Genomic DNA, 20276 nt, shown 5'->3' with positions numbered 1-20276 from the left:
ATAGTACAGAAAAAAGGAAGTTTGCTCATACTTTTTCCACCTGATCGCTCGTTTCTAACTGTAATCTTTCATCCTACCCAAATTTGCCACGTGACTAAAAATTTCTATTCTCTGCCTCAATCATACTGGTAACAGGAGGCAGCAGGGCATAGTGGTCAAGAATTCAGGAGTTGGAGTCAGTTGCTGGATGTGAACACTTCCTCGCTCTTCCATTTATTGGCCCTTTGAGCTCAAGCAGACTAAGTATGTACTTATTATCTAAGTCTGGTCTGTAAATGGGGTAATGACAGTACCTCCACCTCACTGGGCTACTGTGAAAATTAAAGGAGATCATCCATACACAGCATTAGCGCAGTGGCTGGCAAATGAACATTCAAAAAATGATTACAGTGATCATTATTATTACCCTCTATGACTCTTTTTATTTATTATTAGCATTATTATTAATATTTCTGAAACAAAATGAGAAGCAATGAATTTTACATGATTAATGTGATACATTAGGAAAGTTCAACCCGAAGCTTTTATTCATCATTCTCTTTATATATGAAACTCCCTGGATGTAAACTTTTAGTTGAGGAAATGAACAACTTTGTAAAACACAAACATAGGACTAAAAATTCACAAAGAAAGAGCTAGCTTTTTTGTAAGATTTTTGTATATTGTGAAGGTAACAAGAGGTATTTCATATTTTCTTACATTCACAGAAGACTGAGCTGTCACTGGACTATACGAGAAAAGAAAAATAACTAGACCAGTTTGGGAAAGTCTGCCTTCGAGGCAGCAAATATAATTTAAACATATGAGTTTCAATTTAAGATGTAAACATAGAGGGATTCATACTACATATATTCTTAACAGTTCAGATCTATAGTCTGTCATTTTCTAGAAACAAATGGGTCATGGAACCACTGCAGTACACTTCAAAATATTACTAAAGGATTATCTAGAGGGAAAGAAATGCATTTGGAAGCCATTAAAGTAGGTTTTAACTAATCTATAAAATTAAAATGTGAAATAAAAATAACTTTTCCATTCCACTCTCCTCTCAACTTTCTTGCTATATTCTGACATTGGAGTATATACAACTGCATACTTAAATAATTGAAAATATTTAATATTTCCACCTAAATATTATTTTCTTGTTGGTCAAATTTATAGATTCTAACAAACTCTAGGAAACTCTAGTTGCATGAAATTTTTGCTAAATTTGTTTTTAACAGTTTTCTTCTACTAACTTGTGTAGCCATGCAAAGGGAAGTGTATATGAAAAGCATTTCCATTCATCATTCACTTGCTTATTAATTTATTTGGGAATTAAATTTTGTTTTCATAACAATTGAATGAAAATACTGGCTCACATAACCCTACCTCTCAAGACTGATGTTCCTTCTTTATGAGGAAATAAACTGCTAAGTTGTACAACAGAGCAAGTAATGAAAGAATCTGGCAAAAAAACGTTTTCTGAAAATAAGAGAACTCATTCTGTGCACATGGGCAGATTTCTAAATATTTGAAAGCCCTAAAAGAGATTTAACACTAAAACTACATATATTTAAGAAAATCCAATCTTTCACTAATGATGTTGAAGATATTTTAGGGTGCTACAATACTACAGGTTATCGTTAAAAATACTGGCCATCACTATATTATTATATACATATGTTTTGAAGTACTGGTTATAATGCTCCAGCCAATGAGATGCCAAATAAATTAGCTTTTACTCTACTGATTGCCTCATAAGAACTCATAGCATGAGTAAAAATACAATCCCGCTAGACCCTACCAAAACTATAAAAATTCTGAATTAGTGAAATTCTGACTTACACTATGTAATTCTCAATTATATATAAACAACCTGGACATACAGAAATCCCTTTTAATACTAGTGCAAATGAATTGAGGAAGAATTTTTAAAGTGCTAAATCAAATAGATCACCATTGCATTATATAATCAAGCAAGAGATTTAACATTTTCTTTATCTAGTAAAAATGAAAATCTGTCAATTATTGAATCCAATTTACATTTTAAAACAATCAGATGATATAGGATTCTAGGTCAAGTCAGCAAATTAATTAATTTCAATTAATTTGTATGGATAGGTAAGTACATGTATTAATTAGTATATGTATTAGTGTTCTATCGCTGCAGTAACAAACTATCACAAAATAAATATCTCCCTAAGCTAAAATCAAGTTTGTCAGGGCGATGTTCTCCTTGGAGGTCCTAAGAGAGAATCCTACTTCCTTCTAGAAGCTTCTAGAACCTGCCTGCATTCCCTGGCTTGTGCCTCCTTCCTCCATCTTCATGTAACATGACATAGTTACATCCAGGATGTGGGTCATGTTTGTGTAGCCATGATTTTACATCAGATTTATGCCTAAAGGTGTAATATTCAATTCAAGTCAATATTCACCCAGTAAATTAAAATTCTCAATTATTATTATTATTATTATTATTATTATTATTATTATTTGGAATAATAATGTAAAATAAAAAGATGTTGAAAATTTGGATCAGATTATCACACCTTCTCTCAATAGACATGTCATTTGCCTAGCTTCTGATTTCTTCCCATTCATGCTTGCACAATTTTGACACCAATCAGCTGATTTGCTGCTTTATCCTTGAGTTTATCCTAACTCAGTACACTACAGAGACTACACTGATAAAAGTATTAAATTCCCTTAAGACAATGTAACACATATTGCTTATTATATTTGTTATGTGTAATGGCAAATCTACTCATCATTTTTTCATTCTGAGCATAATCTCAGACTACAATAAAACCTTCATTAGGAAATATTCTTCCATAAACACTGACTTCACAACAAATTTTTCAGGAGGAGGGATATTGGAAGAGTAGACTGTTAGTGTTGGCATGATTTCTGGAGATACCACATGCTGTTTTAGGAAGGATATAAAAGAAACTTGGACCAGAGATCTTTACCCGACTTGCCTGAGGTCACACAACTAATCTGAGACAGATTTGTCTCTTGATAACAAGTCAGCATTTTTCTCACAATTATGATGTCATTCACCTTATACATGAAATAGTCAACTGCGACTCTTCATCACTTTATCACATTGTACATCAAAAGCTTTGCTAACTTACAACTCAAGGGATTGTAGAAGTTGTATTTTATCATTCTGTCCTGTGACAACACATAGACTAAGCCAAGGATAAAATCCTACCCAGACCCTGTGTAAATTATACAAAATCTATAAAATGTTATACAACAAGGAGACATTTAGTATGCAAAAAGGAGAAGCTGTCAAGTTGACAACAAAAATGAAGAACGATACGCCTAAAGTAATATTGCACGTAGTTCCCATAAGTCAAAGAAAAACTTGAAAATATTGAACTTTTTCATGATGAAACACTTTCTTTTTGGTGGATTAAAATGAGAAGAGTACAGGGAGACCACTTCATGGACGGTGTCGGTGCCTGATAACTGCACTGTACACCTGAAGCAGAAGCTGAATAATGAATGTCAACTATAATTATCTATATATATACATATATAGATATATGTATTATATATATGCATGTGTGTATATAATATATATGTGTATATATATGTGTGTGTGTGTATATATATATACACATATATATAGTCACAGGATGTGGAGTACAGCATAAGCAAAAGAGTCAGTGGAAATGTAATAACTATATACGAGGTCAGAGGGGTAGTAGATTGGTGGACGGGAAGTTATCACTTTGTGAGGGGTATAGATGTCTATTACATTGTTTTGTACACCTGACACTAATAATTAAAAATAAAATAAAATGAGAAGAGTAGTACAAGCAATTTTGAAAGGAATTTTCTGGGAGAAATAAAAATGGTTTACAATCAACACCTTTTGAAAAACATCAGTATGTCAACAGGATTTAGAAATTTTTTCTCAAAATATTTTAGTATCTGTGTTAAAAAAAAAAAAGGCAGCTAAACACACCTATAGCCCTAACCTAATAAACTGCAAATATCATTCTGACTTTTAAACTAATTTCTTTCAAATAGTAAACATATGTATTATCTATATAAACATATAGGTATACAATTTCCTTTAGCTACTAGGAATGAATTTCATTTTAAAAAGTTACAGGGGGGAAAAGCCTCTTGAGTTATCAATATAACTTTATTTTCTTGGTGTCATAAAGGAAAATTAAAATCAACTTACTTGATGTAATACGGGACTTTATTATGTGAAATGGATCTTTGCCATGGCAGCTGGACTGAAGCTGAGGAAACAAAGAGAGGTTATTGGAAACTGCTAACCCAAAAGCTTTATGCCTTAATGCAAAACAACTGAAGGTTTTATAGCAAATTCAATGAGAACTGCTCTGGTTTGTGAGCTGGATTCCTATAATTATGAAATCTGAAAGGCCAAACAAAGAGTCACTTTAAAAATTCATTTGAAGCAAGGAAAGAAACAAGACAGGCTCAATTTCTAATGCCACCTCTAACTAATTGAACCTACTGATAAAAGCACTTTTGGAAAAAAGTTAAGTTTTATTGTTTATAACCAACACAATTTAAAACTTAGTGCTACCTGGAAACTGTACTCTGTATGTATTTTTCGATTAAGTTAAAATCAAAATTAATTTGATCCAGTTTAAACCAAAATTAATTAATATATCCAGATAATAAACTATATTTCTCAAGACTGAATTTTTCAGATCATTAATAACATCTTTGCTTTATATTCACAGGAATAATTATGAAGAACAGATGGCATTTAAACAAAATTGATTATATGAATTTAAAAAGGGAGAAATTAAAATATAAAATAGACAGAGGATTGTAAAGAACCAAGGCAATTATCTGGATAGAAGAATACCAAATACTTATTTTAATCTGTAATGCACAGAAAATAGTGTTTCCTACTTATCCACTTGACATTACTATGATTGAGATTTGGTTTTATTTCACTGAGGTACTTATTTTTTACAATTCCAGTCACTCCTTATTTATAACAATATATTATTCCCACATTAAACCAATTATTTTAATACTTAGTTAAGAAGAGTTGTACATGTGAATCTAGAACTCTTAAGGAATTTTTCTAAATAAACTAATAAACAAGCAAATTCAAATAAAACTTTGCAACTATCGCTCGACTCTCACATAACCAGTTGTCACCAATGATTTTTTTCCTGAATCTCATGTCATATCAATACCTTACAAATATATAGCATTCTAAATGTTGCAAAGCATTTTTGAATATATCTATTAATAAGGAAGCCAACAAGATACATATTAAAGTTATATTTCTTCTATGAGGAATTAAATATTCAGAGGTGAAGTAATTCGCCCAATAAATAAATGGTTGAACTCAGATGTGATCTCAGGATTTCTGAACACGAGTTCAGCAATTTTTCTGTTCAACAAATTCTTCCTCTCTTCATAAAAATGTGAGTACTCCGTTTTTCAGCCATCTCCATGAAAGTATAAAAAAGGAATGAAAATATGGAACCGGGCATGGTAAATTTCTCATTCGAGCCAACCTCATTTCAGTGTTGGCACCAGGTTAATAGATCAGTTTTTATTTGCGCCTAACTAAACAGGCTCCTTTTATACCCATGGCTAACGTCCAAGAAATATAATGAAGTGAAAGATTCTAAGAAGTAAGGGATAACAATTATTACACTTATGAATCGGGATTTTGTTTACACTTCTCCATTCATTTTAATAATTGTTTTGATTTGAACAACTTTCACCTCCTTGACTGTCAGTGTTAGACAATAAAAGGCTATGTACTTGGGTTTCACAATTTTTACAATGTTTTATTTCCCAAAGAACATGAAATTGATTTTTATTATGAAAGAATGGTTGCTAGGAGAAAGTGTAGGGTTTCATCACTATTAAGAGATGACTAACCCTTATAACTGAACGATAAATAGAGTCTCAGGTACTTGTCAAATTCCTCTTTAATTTGATCTTAGTGCACAGCTTTACATTCTATAAAATTAAGCTTAAGAAATCTGGAGTAATTCCTATGTAATGAGTAGATGGCAAACCTATTTACTTGGTCAACATTGATGGTATACAAACTTTACAAATGCATCTTGGCACCAAAGTAGACAGTAAATCCCAGGAAGGGCTCTAAGTCACTCAAAGATAGACTATCTTAGGGGTCAGGTGTGTGAAACAGGTGGGGTGGACAGGGTGGTGAGGAAGGGATGGAGCGCAGAGAAGGAGAGAAAGACAGGGAGGTAAGTGTGGAGGGAGAGAGAGCTTGCGCACTACAGAGGTGCAGGGCAAGAAGGGCAGGAAATCACTGATTGGGATTCTCAAAATTGTAAAAAAACAAAAAAAACGACTTTGAATTGAGGTAAAGCAGATTGCCAACCATGACGATATTAAGAGAAAATATAATTTAGTTGGAAGACGTGGTATTGCTTCAGTTCTCTCTACGGTTATAGATGCAAAGAAGTTATCATAAGCTTTGCCTTAAGTTTTAAACTTCACTTTAATTGAATTATACAAACTGTTTTGTTACATGTGTTTGTCAGAAAAAATAAAAGGAAAGGAATTGACATTTAGTGAAAGCATCTGTGCCAAGAACTGTGTTAGGTGCTTTGTGTAACTCGATATGTTTTCTCCTTTAATTTTCAAGGCAATCAAAGGAAACACGCATTATTAGAATACTTTTAAGATAAAGAAATGAACTTTCAGAAATCACAGTTCTAGTAAAAAGGAGAATTAGTATTTTAACCTCACTCTGGGTGACTCTGAATCCTACATTCTTCAGTTTCCTCAGCAGTAAATGATAAATAAAGTAGGAGTTCAAATTACTTATTCAAGGTCTCATGAATAGTCCATAAAATAAAATAAAAAGTTCAGTTGGAGAATATTACATAAAAATCTACATATGTGGTTTGGCTAAATCTGTAATAGTTGACCAGAAGGAAAGCTAAATATGATTGCAGTGATCCTAATAAACCAAAATCTTCTCGTTTAAAGTTTGTGAAGGGTAATGTTTTACTTTTAAAGGTGCATTTTAAACTAATAAGCACATTGTAAGGATAAAAATTATTTTAAATCTTAAAATATAAAAAATGATTTCTTTATTGTGGAAAAAGTTCAGAAACTTTGCATATGAAATAGCAATTATTGTATGATGTTATATTAGTTACAAAAAATGGTTCAGTGAAAAACCATCCTAAAGACTTTTGCTCTTACTTCAAAAAACGTATCAGTTTTGACCAGGTGACTACAAATAATAACCAACAAACAATAGTTATTAATGTTAATACCTCCTTTCATATATTTACCTCTATAAGTAAATACACGTACAGCACAGAATATGGCTTCTTGAGTGAAATAATATTCTGATCTGTTTGATCAGTCAAGTTCATTAGTACTTACTAGAGAGAAAATGCTGAGAGGATGGTCCGAAATCTCTATGAGCTTCCTGAAGCTGTTTAAGGCGATCATCCACAGATACCTGCACATCACACACAAGAAATAATTTGACTTCAAAACAATGACTTTCAGCATATCCTTGATTTAAGTATTATAATAAATGAGACTACTGCCCAAGATATGAGTGCTGTACAGACTCCTCTATCTCTAAAATGAAAACACTGGTATGAAAACAGACTCCTTCTGGCACCGAGTAACAGCAAACAGTGCCGGGCACTCTTCTAAGCAATTTATAAGAACTAGCTCTTAATACTCACAATATCCGTACTGGGTAAGCATTATTTATTACTATCACCATTTTACAGAGAAAGACATTGAGCCGCAAAGAGGTGTCCAGGACATACAGTTAGTATGTGGCAGTGCTAATATTCACACCCAGTTCATTTGGTGCCAGAGGCTATGCCTTTGCTATTAATCTGCATTGCCTCCAAAGCAGTAAAGGCCTATAGCATCTTAAGTCAAGATGTGGCAATGGGGTCAGTGGCTTCTCATCTCTCTATTGTAAGAAAGTGCTACAGGGAACAAATGTAGTGCAAAACTAAGTGCTAAGGAACAAATGAGAAAGCAGTCTAAAATACTCTAAGGAAGAAAAATAGATAAATAGATAGCAAGAGAGACAACAGAATTAGATGATGATAGATAGATAGATAGATAATAGATAGGATATACATGATTATGGGATGTCTTCTTATTTTCCACCAATTTTGTGTCCAAGCACTTGATTGGGAGGTATAGCAGATTAATATACCCTATATAATTTGTTTACACACACCATATTTTTAGCTGTCTACATTATGAAGATACAAAGAGTTGGTAAACTGAGAACCTAATGGCCAATCAATAACAATTGCACACAGCCTACCGCCATTTCCATGTCCTTTTTCCTGGTCTTCTACATAGTGTAGTGTAGTATAGTAGCTGTTCCACTTAGATTGCCAATCTTATTTTCAGCTGCCCTTAAATGAAATGTGTGTATCTCTGGCTCACTGGACAGCTCTAATTTCTCCTGATTAGCTATTTAAATTGCATTAGCAAGTATTTTTCTTTCATTAAGGCTGAAAAACATTCAAATGCCACACTTAACATTCAGGAGGGGAAAAGAAGATGCTACTGCTTTAAAGAAATATAACAACGCTGTCTGCCGGCACGGATTTTGTGCAACCAGCAACTAATATTGAGCTCTAGCAGTTACCAGGCTCAAAGATAAGGCTGACAGAATACATATCCTTTTTCAAGCATAACGTATTCCCTCACTTCTAATCTTTGGAGATGATGGTAACAGAAACAGAATGGGAAAGAAATCAAGATGGACCACAGGAATAACTACATGAAGATGATGAATTAGAGACATAAAGCAGAAGAAAAAAAAAAGAGTATAGGTCAAACACTTCTGTGTTCCACTCACTAGAACAGCCCATATGAGTTTAACATATCCTGCTTTACTAATCCCAGATTATTAACACTCCTTTCAAAGACAGAAAAAACTGTCTAATACTATACAGCTCATTTCTTACCTCTTCAGTTTCATGAAGAAAATATGAACCATGGGGTATTCAGTGTTTGAATTAATTCAGGAAATCTATTATATCTTTAAAATAAAATGCTTCTGTGTACCACCTCAAAATTGCATACTAACCTTTTTAAATATCACGTTTAGGCGAAAAGTATAGAGTGAAATTAGTAAGAATTATTTTTTCAATCTTTCACTGAAATGATCCTGCTAGTTTGCAGAGGAAGAAAACAATTATTATGACGTAGGAACTGGCCATTGAAAGTGACAAAGCTTCACAAAGGCTGGGCCCAAAACTGTTGATTGGCATGGGCAGCAGTGACTTGCAAATGCTGATACCTAGTTATACTCAAGAGGGTTCTTCTTGGTTTCGCTCTATTAACTCTAGGACAAGCAAGTATGATCCAGAGTCATTAAAACAACTGCATTAGGGCAGCTAAGATCTCAGGGCTAAAGGGAAGGATTGTGGTACAACAGTATAAATGTGCTAGCTGGAAACATTGAGCAAGACACCTAAATAGCAAGCATTTGGAAGAAGAAGAATGGAGACCCTCTTAACTTTTCAAAAGAAATAAACAATACATGATTAAAGTAAGAAAAATGACTGTTTTCCAAGCCATTAAGGGAAAAAAATCTTTCTGTGACCTACCACAGGTTTCAATTACTATGATTTATTTGACCTTTTGCAATTTTCTACAAATATCATATAAATAGTACATAAAAAATTACACTAAAACTTATACTCATAAATAAATGAAGCCTTTGGGTTCAAGATATTGAAAGACAACTGATGTCACATGCTGTGAATCCATTACCAAATATAAGCACTAAAGAAAGAAAAAAATGATGGTGCTTGGTAGAATAGTGAGGTAAGGTTTAAAGACCCACCAAGGGGTGAACCTGGATTATGAAGAGGAATCAGCTGATACCTGCAAAAGTTTCCATCGCATATTAAGGTCATCTAGCTGGCGAGACATCTTTAGAGATGGGTGCAGGTCTAGTGGCGACAGCTGACTTGATAAATCATTCACTGTTTTAACTTTTAAGTTGATTGGTGCAATTTCTTCTCTAAATGCCTGGAACAAAAGGACAAAAATGACATCAGAAAAGAATATAACCAAAGGTAGCATTTTGAACTTTCCTTCCAAGAAAATGGCAAGATCAGCTTAGTGGCCAACTACAGTTGCTCACTCAACAAAAGCTGACTCAAGTCAGGTCTTCTGTAATGAGGACCACCAGCTAAAGAGTAATCCTTTATAACCCAGACAGACTAAGAAGGGGTGTGAAGAGAAAAATTATAATGCAAACTCATTTAAATGATTATATATGTATTTCCTTCAAATTTTTCATTATGTGCAATTTAGTCTGGAAAATGTCATTATTATCTACTTTATTAATCGCTAGTCTTGATTCTATTTTTAATTTCCTTTTATAGTTTCCGTTTTTTCTTTTTTAATATGGCTACCATAATGAGTTTTCACCTGATACAACAACTTGATTTGAACAAGCTTCCATTTAGAATTAAGTTAGAAAGTGCACAGTAAAAACAACTTTCCTAACCACAAAACCTATGCCTATTAAATACTCTAGAGATAAGGTCTATCCTTTTCAAAAACATTTGTGATCTCTGTCTGTGGTTAGAGGTGGGGCAGAAGGAGTGGAGTCTATAAGAAAAGAGGTAAATGAAACTTAGAACTGACAGATGCCACTTGTGGGCACAGTACAGACAGCTGGTGGGGAGTGTATGTGAAAAGGGGAAGAAAACAACAAAAAAAATTTAGGGCTAATAACAATAACATGTCCTGTGAGAGCAAACAGAGTAATGAAAACACTAAGCTTTCTCTGTTCTGCACATAATTCTACCTGCCTCTAACTTCATGTTCTCTTTTTCCAACAAAGTCTCTGCCTAGATCCCACTGATCCTTTAAAAGACTCAACTCAGTTGCCCCACCCATCCATCTCATTTCAGAAAAGATTTCCCTGAGGCCTTTCTCTCACCAATCTTACCTAGAGGTCCCTCCCATGTGCTTCCCAGCATTCTCTCTGCCTTCTCCAACCCAGCCAGGTCTTCCAGTCACACTCATAGAGACATACAAATTGGGTTTTATAGTGGAGGCCATTCTAATTGTTTGGGGCCATACAAACCAGTGTTATATATTTTAAATATCATTCCTTGTCAAAGCTCTTAGTATTTGGTATTACAGCATCTATATTCTTAATGTCCCCCACGCAAAATGGAAGCTTCTTGAGAACAGACAGCCTGCAGTGTTCAGCACAAAGTTTGTAATACAAGAGGGGCAGAACTTCTTTCTATTGACAAAAGCCCACAACAATGATATTTGAGGCAAGATTAAGCCAATATGAAATTGGGAACAGAATTGGATTCTAAAAAAAAACAACTGTATTTTTTATTTTTTTGGTACATCACAAAATTAGAGTTAACCATGTACCAAACTTACCTTATAGGTATTAGGTGTTGTGAACATACTGTTAGCATCAGCCCTCAGGTTTTATCATTTCTATAATCCCCTCCCTTAAGAGACGAAGCATAGGCTTGTGAGCCCCCTTTCTTCTCCTCTGTCACCACTCTAAGTTTAGTTAATGAAATGATATGTATTAAAGTACTTTGAAGACCATGAGGTTTTAGTAAAACACTACAAGTATTAATTTGGCTTTCTCCTTATGAGTAATAAAAAGAAAGCCTCTTTAACCACTTCCCTCCTGCCTTCTCTCTTCCAACATTTTTCTAATTACCCTATATAACTCCTCCTTATATAACACCTATAGGCTAAAAATAATCATTATGGCTGATAAAAATGAAAGTAATATTAAGACTATAACTTTATTTTTTAAAGGAAATTAATTCTAGTTAAATCAGAAAACATGTTTTAGTATTTCAAAATATTGGAATATGCCCAAAAGCCACATGAAGACGTTCAAGGTGGAAATCAGAAGGGACAGCCTGGAGCCAGAGTCGGAGTAAAAAATATGGACTTTGGAGGTAGCCGTGTATCAATGACATTTGAAACAGTGAGTAGGAAAGCCAATGTGCAAAAGGCAGGAAATACCATCAGAATTCTAAAGACTTCAGCATTTCAAAAGCTGGAAGAAGAAGGCAAGCCCACATAGACATGTGAATTGCTGCAAAATGGAAAGAGAAGGAATTCAGAGTCGTGATGGTCTTTCTCCGTGGCTTGCAGATGTTGGTCTTTTGTGGATGATGGAAAGGGCACACACAAAAGATGCACCAACACAATTCAATGAGAAAAGCAGTTATATCATTAACATTTTGTTAACATAACATAGGTCTAAGGAATTAATAATTGAAATAGAAGCATAGGATAGAGAAAAGTGGGAGTTAGGGTGGGGAAAGAGAATTTTTCAGCCTGGACTTTGGAGAGAACTGACGTGCTCAAAATTCAGCTTGAGAATAATTACAGAACTCAAATCCTTCAAGGTTTCTTCAGTTGTGATTTTAATGTTATACATTAATATTCTCTCCTTGAGTACCTTGGGGGACTCGAGAATTTTAATCAGCCTTTAAAATCAATGTCTTTGTGAAATACCAAAATGGAGGTATTCAAGATTAAAAATGAGGTGCTAGAAAATGTTTTCAGATATATATACTCAAATAGCCAGATTTCTTTCAAAAGGTGATTTAAAATATTTTAATTCCATTGAACTTGAGGACAGATTCTTAAAATCTGTAGTAAGAAGTTTTAACTTTTCCTCTATAAAATTAATGTTTTCCTCTTACAAACCACACTTGAAAACTTTAAAAGATCTTTGACAAACAAGGTCTGTAGGTTTTGTTTTTGTTGTTCTGGTCAAGTGTATTATGGCAATAAGAAATCTATTAAGAGAGTTTATCTTTGGGCTTTTAACAGCTTCCGAACTAAGGGGCTTGAAAGAAAGCAAGTTTTAAAATAATTTCGGATCTCCCATGTGTTCTAGTATAAAGAAGCAATTTATCATGTTTTGGCTGCATGTTCCTATAGAAGAATAAAGGTCTATGCAGTCTTCCCTGCTATAAAAACAGAAACATCTGCTAGTATTAAAGGTGCTGACTGGAAGCCTGGTGGCAGATGTGATCCCAAACCCATCTCCTGTCAGAAGGTGTGTATTCTGCAAATAAGACTGACTGAGAATAATTTGGGGCAGTTAAAATTATTTGATTACCCCAAAGATTTTGTTTCCAAATTGCTTTGGCGTATTTAATAATATTTAGCAATCATCAGTGCTTATTTTCATCTGCCTATATAGCTCCAATGGGACTTGGGATATACTTTAGAACACATGTGAAACACCCTAGAGTTTGAGTCCATTTTACTTGGTTTAATGAAATTTGAGCTTTTATTTTATTTTTTCCTAATAAAATTGTTAAAAATATTTTAACCCACAGTTTATTCCTTTCCCTTAAACATTAATTGTAGTTTTACTAGCTTTCCACTTTAGCAGTGATTTTTTTTTTAATTTTTATTTTATTAAATTTATTGGGGTGACAATTGTTAGTAAAATTACATAGATTTCAGGTGTACAATTCTGTATTACATCATCTATAAATTCCATTGTGTGTTCATCACCAGCAGTGATTTGAAGAAAAGGATTTGGATGCAGAGGTGGATAATTTCTTTACTCAAATGGGATTAACAACTCTAAAACTTTTAGGTCTTTAATAACCCCAGATACAACTGTTCATTTTTCATCCATCATTAATCATCCTATATTAAAAGCTGATACTTTCAAATTCAAATGGATAAATTCTTGTTCCAACCAAGAGGCATTTTGCAGTCCAAAAGAACATACTTTTTGTAAACCACTGACTTAAATATCTGTATTTAAAACCATTTTTTTAAAATACAAGAAGTGTGTCACTTCCAAAGAAGCTTTATTTTCAATTGGTTATTCTAAACTCAGATCCACCCATGGAAATGGTTTTTAGGGTACTAGAGCTCTAGGAAGAAAAGTTGTTAATTCACAGGGTAGCTGGAAACTCATGTATATTTAAAATGAAAGATGGCAGGTACCAATACTCTTTTAGTAATAGTATTTTTTAAGTTTAAAATTTAATATGTAACTTTTAAACCTTTGAATTGAAACAGTTGATCGAAATTGTACTTAATAACATAATTATGAATGAGGTCTCTACGATAAAAGAGAAGAGCAGAAAAAAATCAGGAAAACTCTACCACTTACTGGCTCTGTGGGCTTCAGCAACATCTTCAGTTTCATCATTTGTAAAATGAGCACAATAATAATACCTATCTTCTTAAGTTAGTGTGAGGATTAAGAGAGACATATATGTAAACTGGCTAAGAACAGTTCTTGGTATATAGTAAGCCTCAATAAATGCTAGGTATTATATTATTCCTATGTCTAAATACATATGCATATATACAGACACACACACACACATATGTATTTATTCATGTAATTTGCCTAAGTATTCAGTTAATTTCCTAGTCCCTGCTTCTCTTCCCATTCAGCCACATGCAGAAGTACAAAGGGAGAGTGCTATCCAATATAGGTGTACAAAACAGGCATCTCTTTTGCAATAAAAGTCCCATTCATGATAGATATTGTCAGTTTAACACCTTCTGATTTTTCGTTGGTTTATTTTTTATTTGATTTATGACTACCCAGTATATACTTTACAATGCTATTATAAATCCCACTACCTGCTAAATCTGTTATTTGTGCCTCTTACTGCCCAAATTCCATTAACTTTGTTTTCTGGATATGTTCTGGAATATGGGAGCCAAAGGGGGTCTAGAAGGCAGGTCTAACATCCTTAACTTCGGGCAATTCCTGAATAGTAAGAGAATTTATAACTAAATGAATCCTCATTAATATACTCAGACAATGAGATAAAATGTATAGAGAAGAATTCCCTGTAAAACAGTGCGCTTTTGATTCAAACTCTAAATCCAACTACCAATTTACAGGAAACGCAGAGTGGAGAGGAACTTGCCAGACTACACCATGTGGATGCCTTTCTGCAAAATCCAAGCTGTGAGAAACACTATAAAACAAACAACTCATTGTTTCCTTAACAAATGCATTGAAAAAATAAAAAGATAGAGGGGAAATCTGGATATTAAAAGGGATTTTAAAAAAGATTTTAACCAACTGTTTAGGGGATGCACAGTTGAGTGGGGAAAAAAAAGGAATACAAATGAAAGCAAATTATTGTAAAAGTCACATTAGTTGCTATTTGAGGGACAAGGGGTTTTGATGGTGAGGGGCATATGGAAAACATCTGTTGTGACTGGAAATGCTGATTTTGGTAGGGGCTGGAACGGTGTTGACCTTATAACAATACATATATGTAGCTCTCTTTACTTGTGTTCTATTAGCAATAAAACATTTCCTAAAAGCCTCCATCTGAGGCAGTGGCACTGACCATCGTTTTCCCAATGTGGTCCTGCAGTGAGTCGATGAGCAAGTCTCCCACGGGCTTCCAGCCATTGCGCACAGCCTCGGCCTCCTTCATATCAGCATCCAGGTCGTCCATGGCTCCTTGCAGGTCTCTGAGTTTCTCGAGTGCTTTGTCCACTTGCTTTTGCCAATTACTAGTAATAGCATTTAGACTTTCCCATTTCTCCTTAACTTCAGAAGACTGTTTGCGCATGGCTTTGGCAATCTTTTGGGCTCTCTCCTCAGGAGTCAATTCTGTGATTTAAAAAAACACACACAAAAAAACAATGGTTGGAAACCTGGTCAACTCTATATCTTTTATAGCCAAGTGTGAAGACCACCTTTCAAAAGGTTGTTACCATGTATAGATGATGTATTACAGAATTGTACACTTGAAACCTGTGTAACTTTACTAACCATTGTCACCCCAATAAACTTTAATTAAAAAAAAAAAGTTGTTAACAGGGTACACGGAGACAGAATTGCACCAAACGGGGGAAGAAAAAAATTTCTCCATACTTCCTCTACTAATTCCATGCTATTTCTCAAAAGAAGAAAATAGTTACTCAGAGTAATAAGCGGCCCAGTGGTTTTGGTGACTTTTGAATTTTAATGTATTTGCAAACCTTGAAATGTCACAATATAAGTCAAGAAATAAACCAACTTTTCTTTAACATAAATTTAGTTATGTAAAATCCAAACACAGTTTTTCATTTCATTGTCTTTAAGAGAAATGGGAAGTATAATTAAGAGAGACAGAGCTTTAGGATATGAGGAAAAACTGAGAAAATAAGATTAATTTATCATGTTTCAAAAAAAAAAAATAAGTAACTAAAGACAAATAACATATTATAGATACTTTATCATTGCTGAGTCTATTTGGCAATTCATCTTTAATACAGGGCATTTTCTGTAGTCTAGAATGAGTGTAGCACATCACAAACATTTCAAGAGGAAAGTAGCAAGATTGTAATTGCCATCCTAAATATTTATCAGAGCAAGGGGGTTTCCAGAATGTCTGAAGTACAGTTACATTTTAAGACAGGTAAGGGCAGGCATAATTCAAGGCCCTGCCTCAGGTAAGGGGCAGGAAGAAAGACTAAGGGTCTAGAAGATAAGCAAAGGATACAGACAGAAATGAAAGTCAAGTTCAAAACCAAGGGTCAGAAACAGAGATGAGAAGCTGACAAGACAAGGGCAGAGGAATGTGATGGACACAGAGCACTCTCAAAGCAGGTTAGATAGATCACCATCTAAACCCTCCTGGGTTTCACCACCCTCAACAGCCAAGGTTGTTCTGCTTGTCTACTGGAAACATAGAGACAGGTCAGAAACATACAATCAAGGTATATTGTCGATCAATTTAAGATAGAAATGCATATTCTTCTTTGTGATAACATCCCATCTTTTAGTACCGCATTTCCCTGCAAATAAGATCTAGCCGGACCATCAGCTCTAATACGTCTTTTGGAGCAAAAATTAATATAAGACCCGGTCTTATTTTACTAAAAGTAAAATAAGACCGGGTCTTATACAACATAACATAACATAACATAACATAACATAACATAACATAACATAACATAACATAACATAACATAACATAACATAACATAACATAACATAACATAACATACATAACATAACATAACATAACATAACATAACATAACATAACATAACATATACAAGGTCTTCTATTAATTTTTGCTCCAAAAGACGCATTAGAGCTAATAGTCCGGCTAGGTCTCATTTTCGGGGAAACACGGTTTCAGTCACATCAGCAGCATCCACTTCACCTCAAAATATTCCAAACCATCGGAAAATGAACTGGGGTTCATCAAACTTCCTGGTATGGTGAACTTCCTGGTAAGAGGAACTGAAACAATCTCTTCTAAACTGTAACTTTCACACTCAACATAAATGTATCTGCCTGTCTTCATTTAACTATTATTTAAAAGTCAAGTTAAAGGGGACAGAACACATATTTTTACCAATCTAAATTTCCGGATATCAATATTTAGACTTAAAAGCAGCACTAATAAATCTATGGGACCCAAATGGACTATGAAGAATTTCGTAACCACAGACCTCTGAGTTGCCCTACTGAAGTGCCATAAGGTTATAGAGAGACTTGAATAATCCCTCGGCAACTTAATTATGATGATTTTCCTTGGATAAAGTAAAAACTGTTTCTGAGTCAGTCATTGACTAACCTGGCAGGGAAACACACAGTTTCTTTGTCCTATAACAAAATACCCGACATTGGCTGTGACTTTGTCTTCTCTTAACATAAAATCTTTTGATTGAGCAGTCCTTTTGTAGTATTTATTATATAATCCCTACTCAAACAGCTATTCAGAAAAAAAATACAAACTCTATGTTCAATTCACCATCTGTTTGCCAGAAAGGAAACATATTAACTAATCAAGAGTCAGAATAAAAGTGCCTCCTATTGCAGCAGCAATCTCAGCTTAATGCATAACTTTAAACCGAGAACAGTGAGGTACATAACCAAACAAAAACTTTCCAGAACATTTGTGAAACGGGTAATAAGCTGCAACATGTGAAATATCAACTTACGACAATTTGGAGTATGGAACTAGAAAAACAAAGTAAAATAGCAAAAAAGCAGAAAAGATGGAAATAATTACATTGAAAAATCCTCTTGTTATTTGAAAATCAAAGGACAAAGTTTGTTTCAAATTTCATGAAAATATATTTTGTGATGAATTCTAGGACTTTCAAGCAAGAGTGGAGAATCTTCTCGATCAGTGGTTCTGAATTCTGGTGACATATTAGAAACCACGTGAGAGTTGGTTTATTTGTGTTTTGTTTGTTTTTAAATGCTGATCCCCAGGGACCCTACTCCAAAATATTAAAAAATTATAATTTAGTTGGTCTAGGATGAAGGGCAGCATGGATGTATTTTAAAAGCTCCTCAGGTGATTGTAATGTGCTGCCAGGACAGAATACTGGCTTATAAACCAGTACCTTTTAAGCCAGTCCCACTGGCTTATAAATTGATTTCTCTGGTCCCTTCTGCTGACACTCAACAGTATTTCCACTCAAGTGAGTGCTGTCATTCCCACGCAGAGCAGAGCCACTAACATTGAAGACAAGAGAGGAGGTGAAGCTCAGTGAGAAGAGGGTAATCTCGTTTGCATTTGAAAAGGCAGTAATAGAGGCTAATCCAGAGACTAAGGAACCGGCAGCATAAAACAAAGTAAATTTACTGACAATCCTCAGACCAGAAATGCTTTCCCCTATCACTCTCCCACTCCTTATAAGTGTGTGTGTCTGTGGGGGAGAACTTTGTTTCATGCTCCGTTCTTCAATCATTCTTCAGTTCTCCTCCCTTCAGGTCTTGCCATTTAACCAGCCAAATACTGAGGGTGGCATTACATTTAATTTCTATATTTATATTCTTGTATTATAGACTTGATATAATATAATATACTGGAAATATTATATATATTTCATATTTATGCAATTTAAAATAGCAATTTATTGTGTTACAAAGATATTTAAGAAAGAACAGATAACTATCTTTTAGGAAGAAGGAAGAGAAAGAAGAAGAAAAGAATGACCAATCCTGAAGTTTTCTCTCTTGTCCAGTTGTCTTTATCCTACAAATATGCAAATCAGTTGGACAGTATTTACAACACGTTTTCTTTTATATCTCGGGGAGAAAGACTGCAATATGGCTCACAGACATACAGGTAGAAAACCAGCCTGGATCAGGAGCAGAGACTAGAATTTGTCATCAGTCCTGTGCCCACCTTGCCCCCTGCTCTGAAGCAAGCCGCATGACCTGCTCTTCCCAGTTGTATCAAGTGGAACCCTATTTTTTCATGTTGGGTAAACATTTTATCCCTAGGACCTCTTTTACCTCTAAAATTCAATTATATAAGAAAGGCAAAGCTGCCATAAGAAATCATACCAGTAGAGGAAAAAAACATCTCCCTCGGTGTACTTATGCAAAAAAATTCTTTTAACTTAAAAAGAAGAAAGTCTTTTAACTTAACTTTCATGTTTCTTTCATGAAATAATGATAGAAATCTATCAGAATAAGCTCAGTGTTATTTTTAATAAAGATTTCCCATTTATTGTATTTTCTTCTCAATTATGGTACTGACAATTATCTCCATTGCAATTTTTTATTCTTAGAGTATAAAGCCTTATGTCATGTGTGTCTTTCCATCTTGGTTTTGCAGGCTTCTGTCTAGAGACGGGTTGTCCTCAAGGTATAATTACTGAATTGAATTGGCTCAAATGGAATTTTTAGCATTAGTCTTTATTGAGAAAGTTCGACTTCATAATTTTAAATGAAAATCTTTCTACTTATTTTTCCTTCTTCCTCCTCACACCCATGTAAAGAATTTATAAAAAGGCTTTTACAGTGAAAGGCAATGTTTTACAGTCATTTCAAGTGTCATTCCAAATATCTTATTTGTTCTATTTGCTTTCTTTTTGCATGTATGTATAATCGTACTGTTGTATTCCATCAAGAGATGAAAAACAACTTTTAAGAAAAACAAATACAGAAAAACACATATAAAAAATATAGAAAAATATTCTCCAGAGTAGCATCTTCACTCCTGTACAATGTGGAGCAAGGAAAGATTAGGATATCATATGCCAGTTCCAAAACTACCTAATTATGTAATCATAGATATCGTCCTTTTCCCTTTGAACCTCTGTTAATTTTTATAAAGCTATTGGCACATACCTGGCACATAGTAGGGCTTCAAAAAAAAGTTAATTTCTTTCAGTCCTTCTATTATTATATTACTAAATCTGGGAGGTTTAGACACCTGTAGAGATTTTCACATAAGCAAACCAAGTTGATTGGACAAGAATTCAAGGAAAAAAACAATGCATCCCCAAATTCCTAAAGATTCAACTTGCCCTATCTC

General features: G+C 34.1%; 1 protein-coding gene across 1 annotated transcript in view; it reads right to left on the bottom strand.

The window, feature by feature from the left end:
• Window positions 1–20276, bottom strand: part of UTRN (utrophin) — a 463855-nt gene that overhangs the window by 82142 nt on the left and 361437 nt on the right. The window contains exons 55-58 of the mRNA XM_074333962.1: window positions 15345–15613; window positions 9871–10017; window positions 7375–7453; window positions 4184–4244 (exon numbers count right to left, since the gene is read on the bottom strand). Of these exons, the coding sequence (XP_074190063.1) occupies window positions 4184–4244; window positions 7375–7453; window positions 9871–10017; window positions 15345–15613 (556 nt within the window). The remainder of the gene's footprint in view (window positions 1–4183; window positions 4245–7374; window positions 7454–9870; window positions 10018–15344; window positions 15614–20276) is intronic.

The sequence above is a fragment of the Rhinolophus sinicus genome, linkage group LG05 (genome assembly GCF_036562045.2).
Source record: "Rhinolophus sinicus isolate RSC01 linkage group LG05, ASM3656204v1, whole genome shotgun sequence".
NCBI lineage: Eukaryota > Metazoa > Chordata > Mammalia > Chiroptera > Rhinolophidae > Rhinolophus > Rhinolophus sinicus.
The sequence above is the reverse complement of the archived record's forward strand: the minus strand, read 5'-3'. Positions and strand labels throughout refer to the sequence as shown.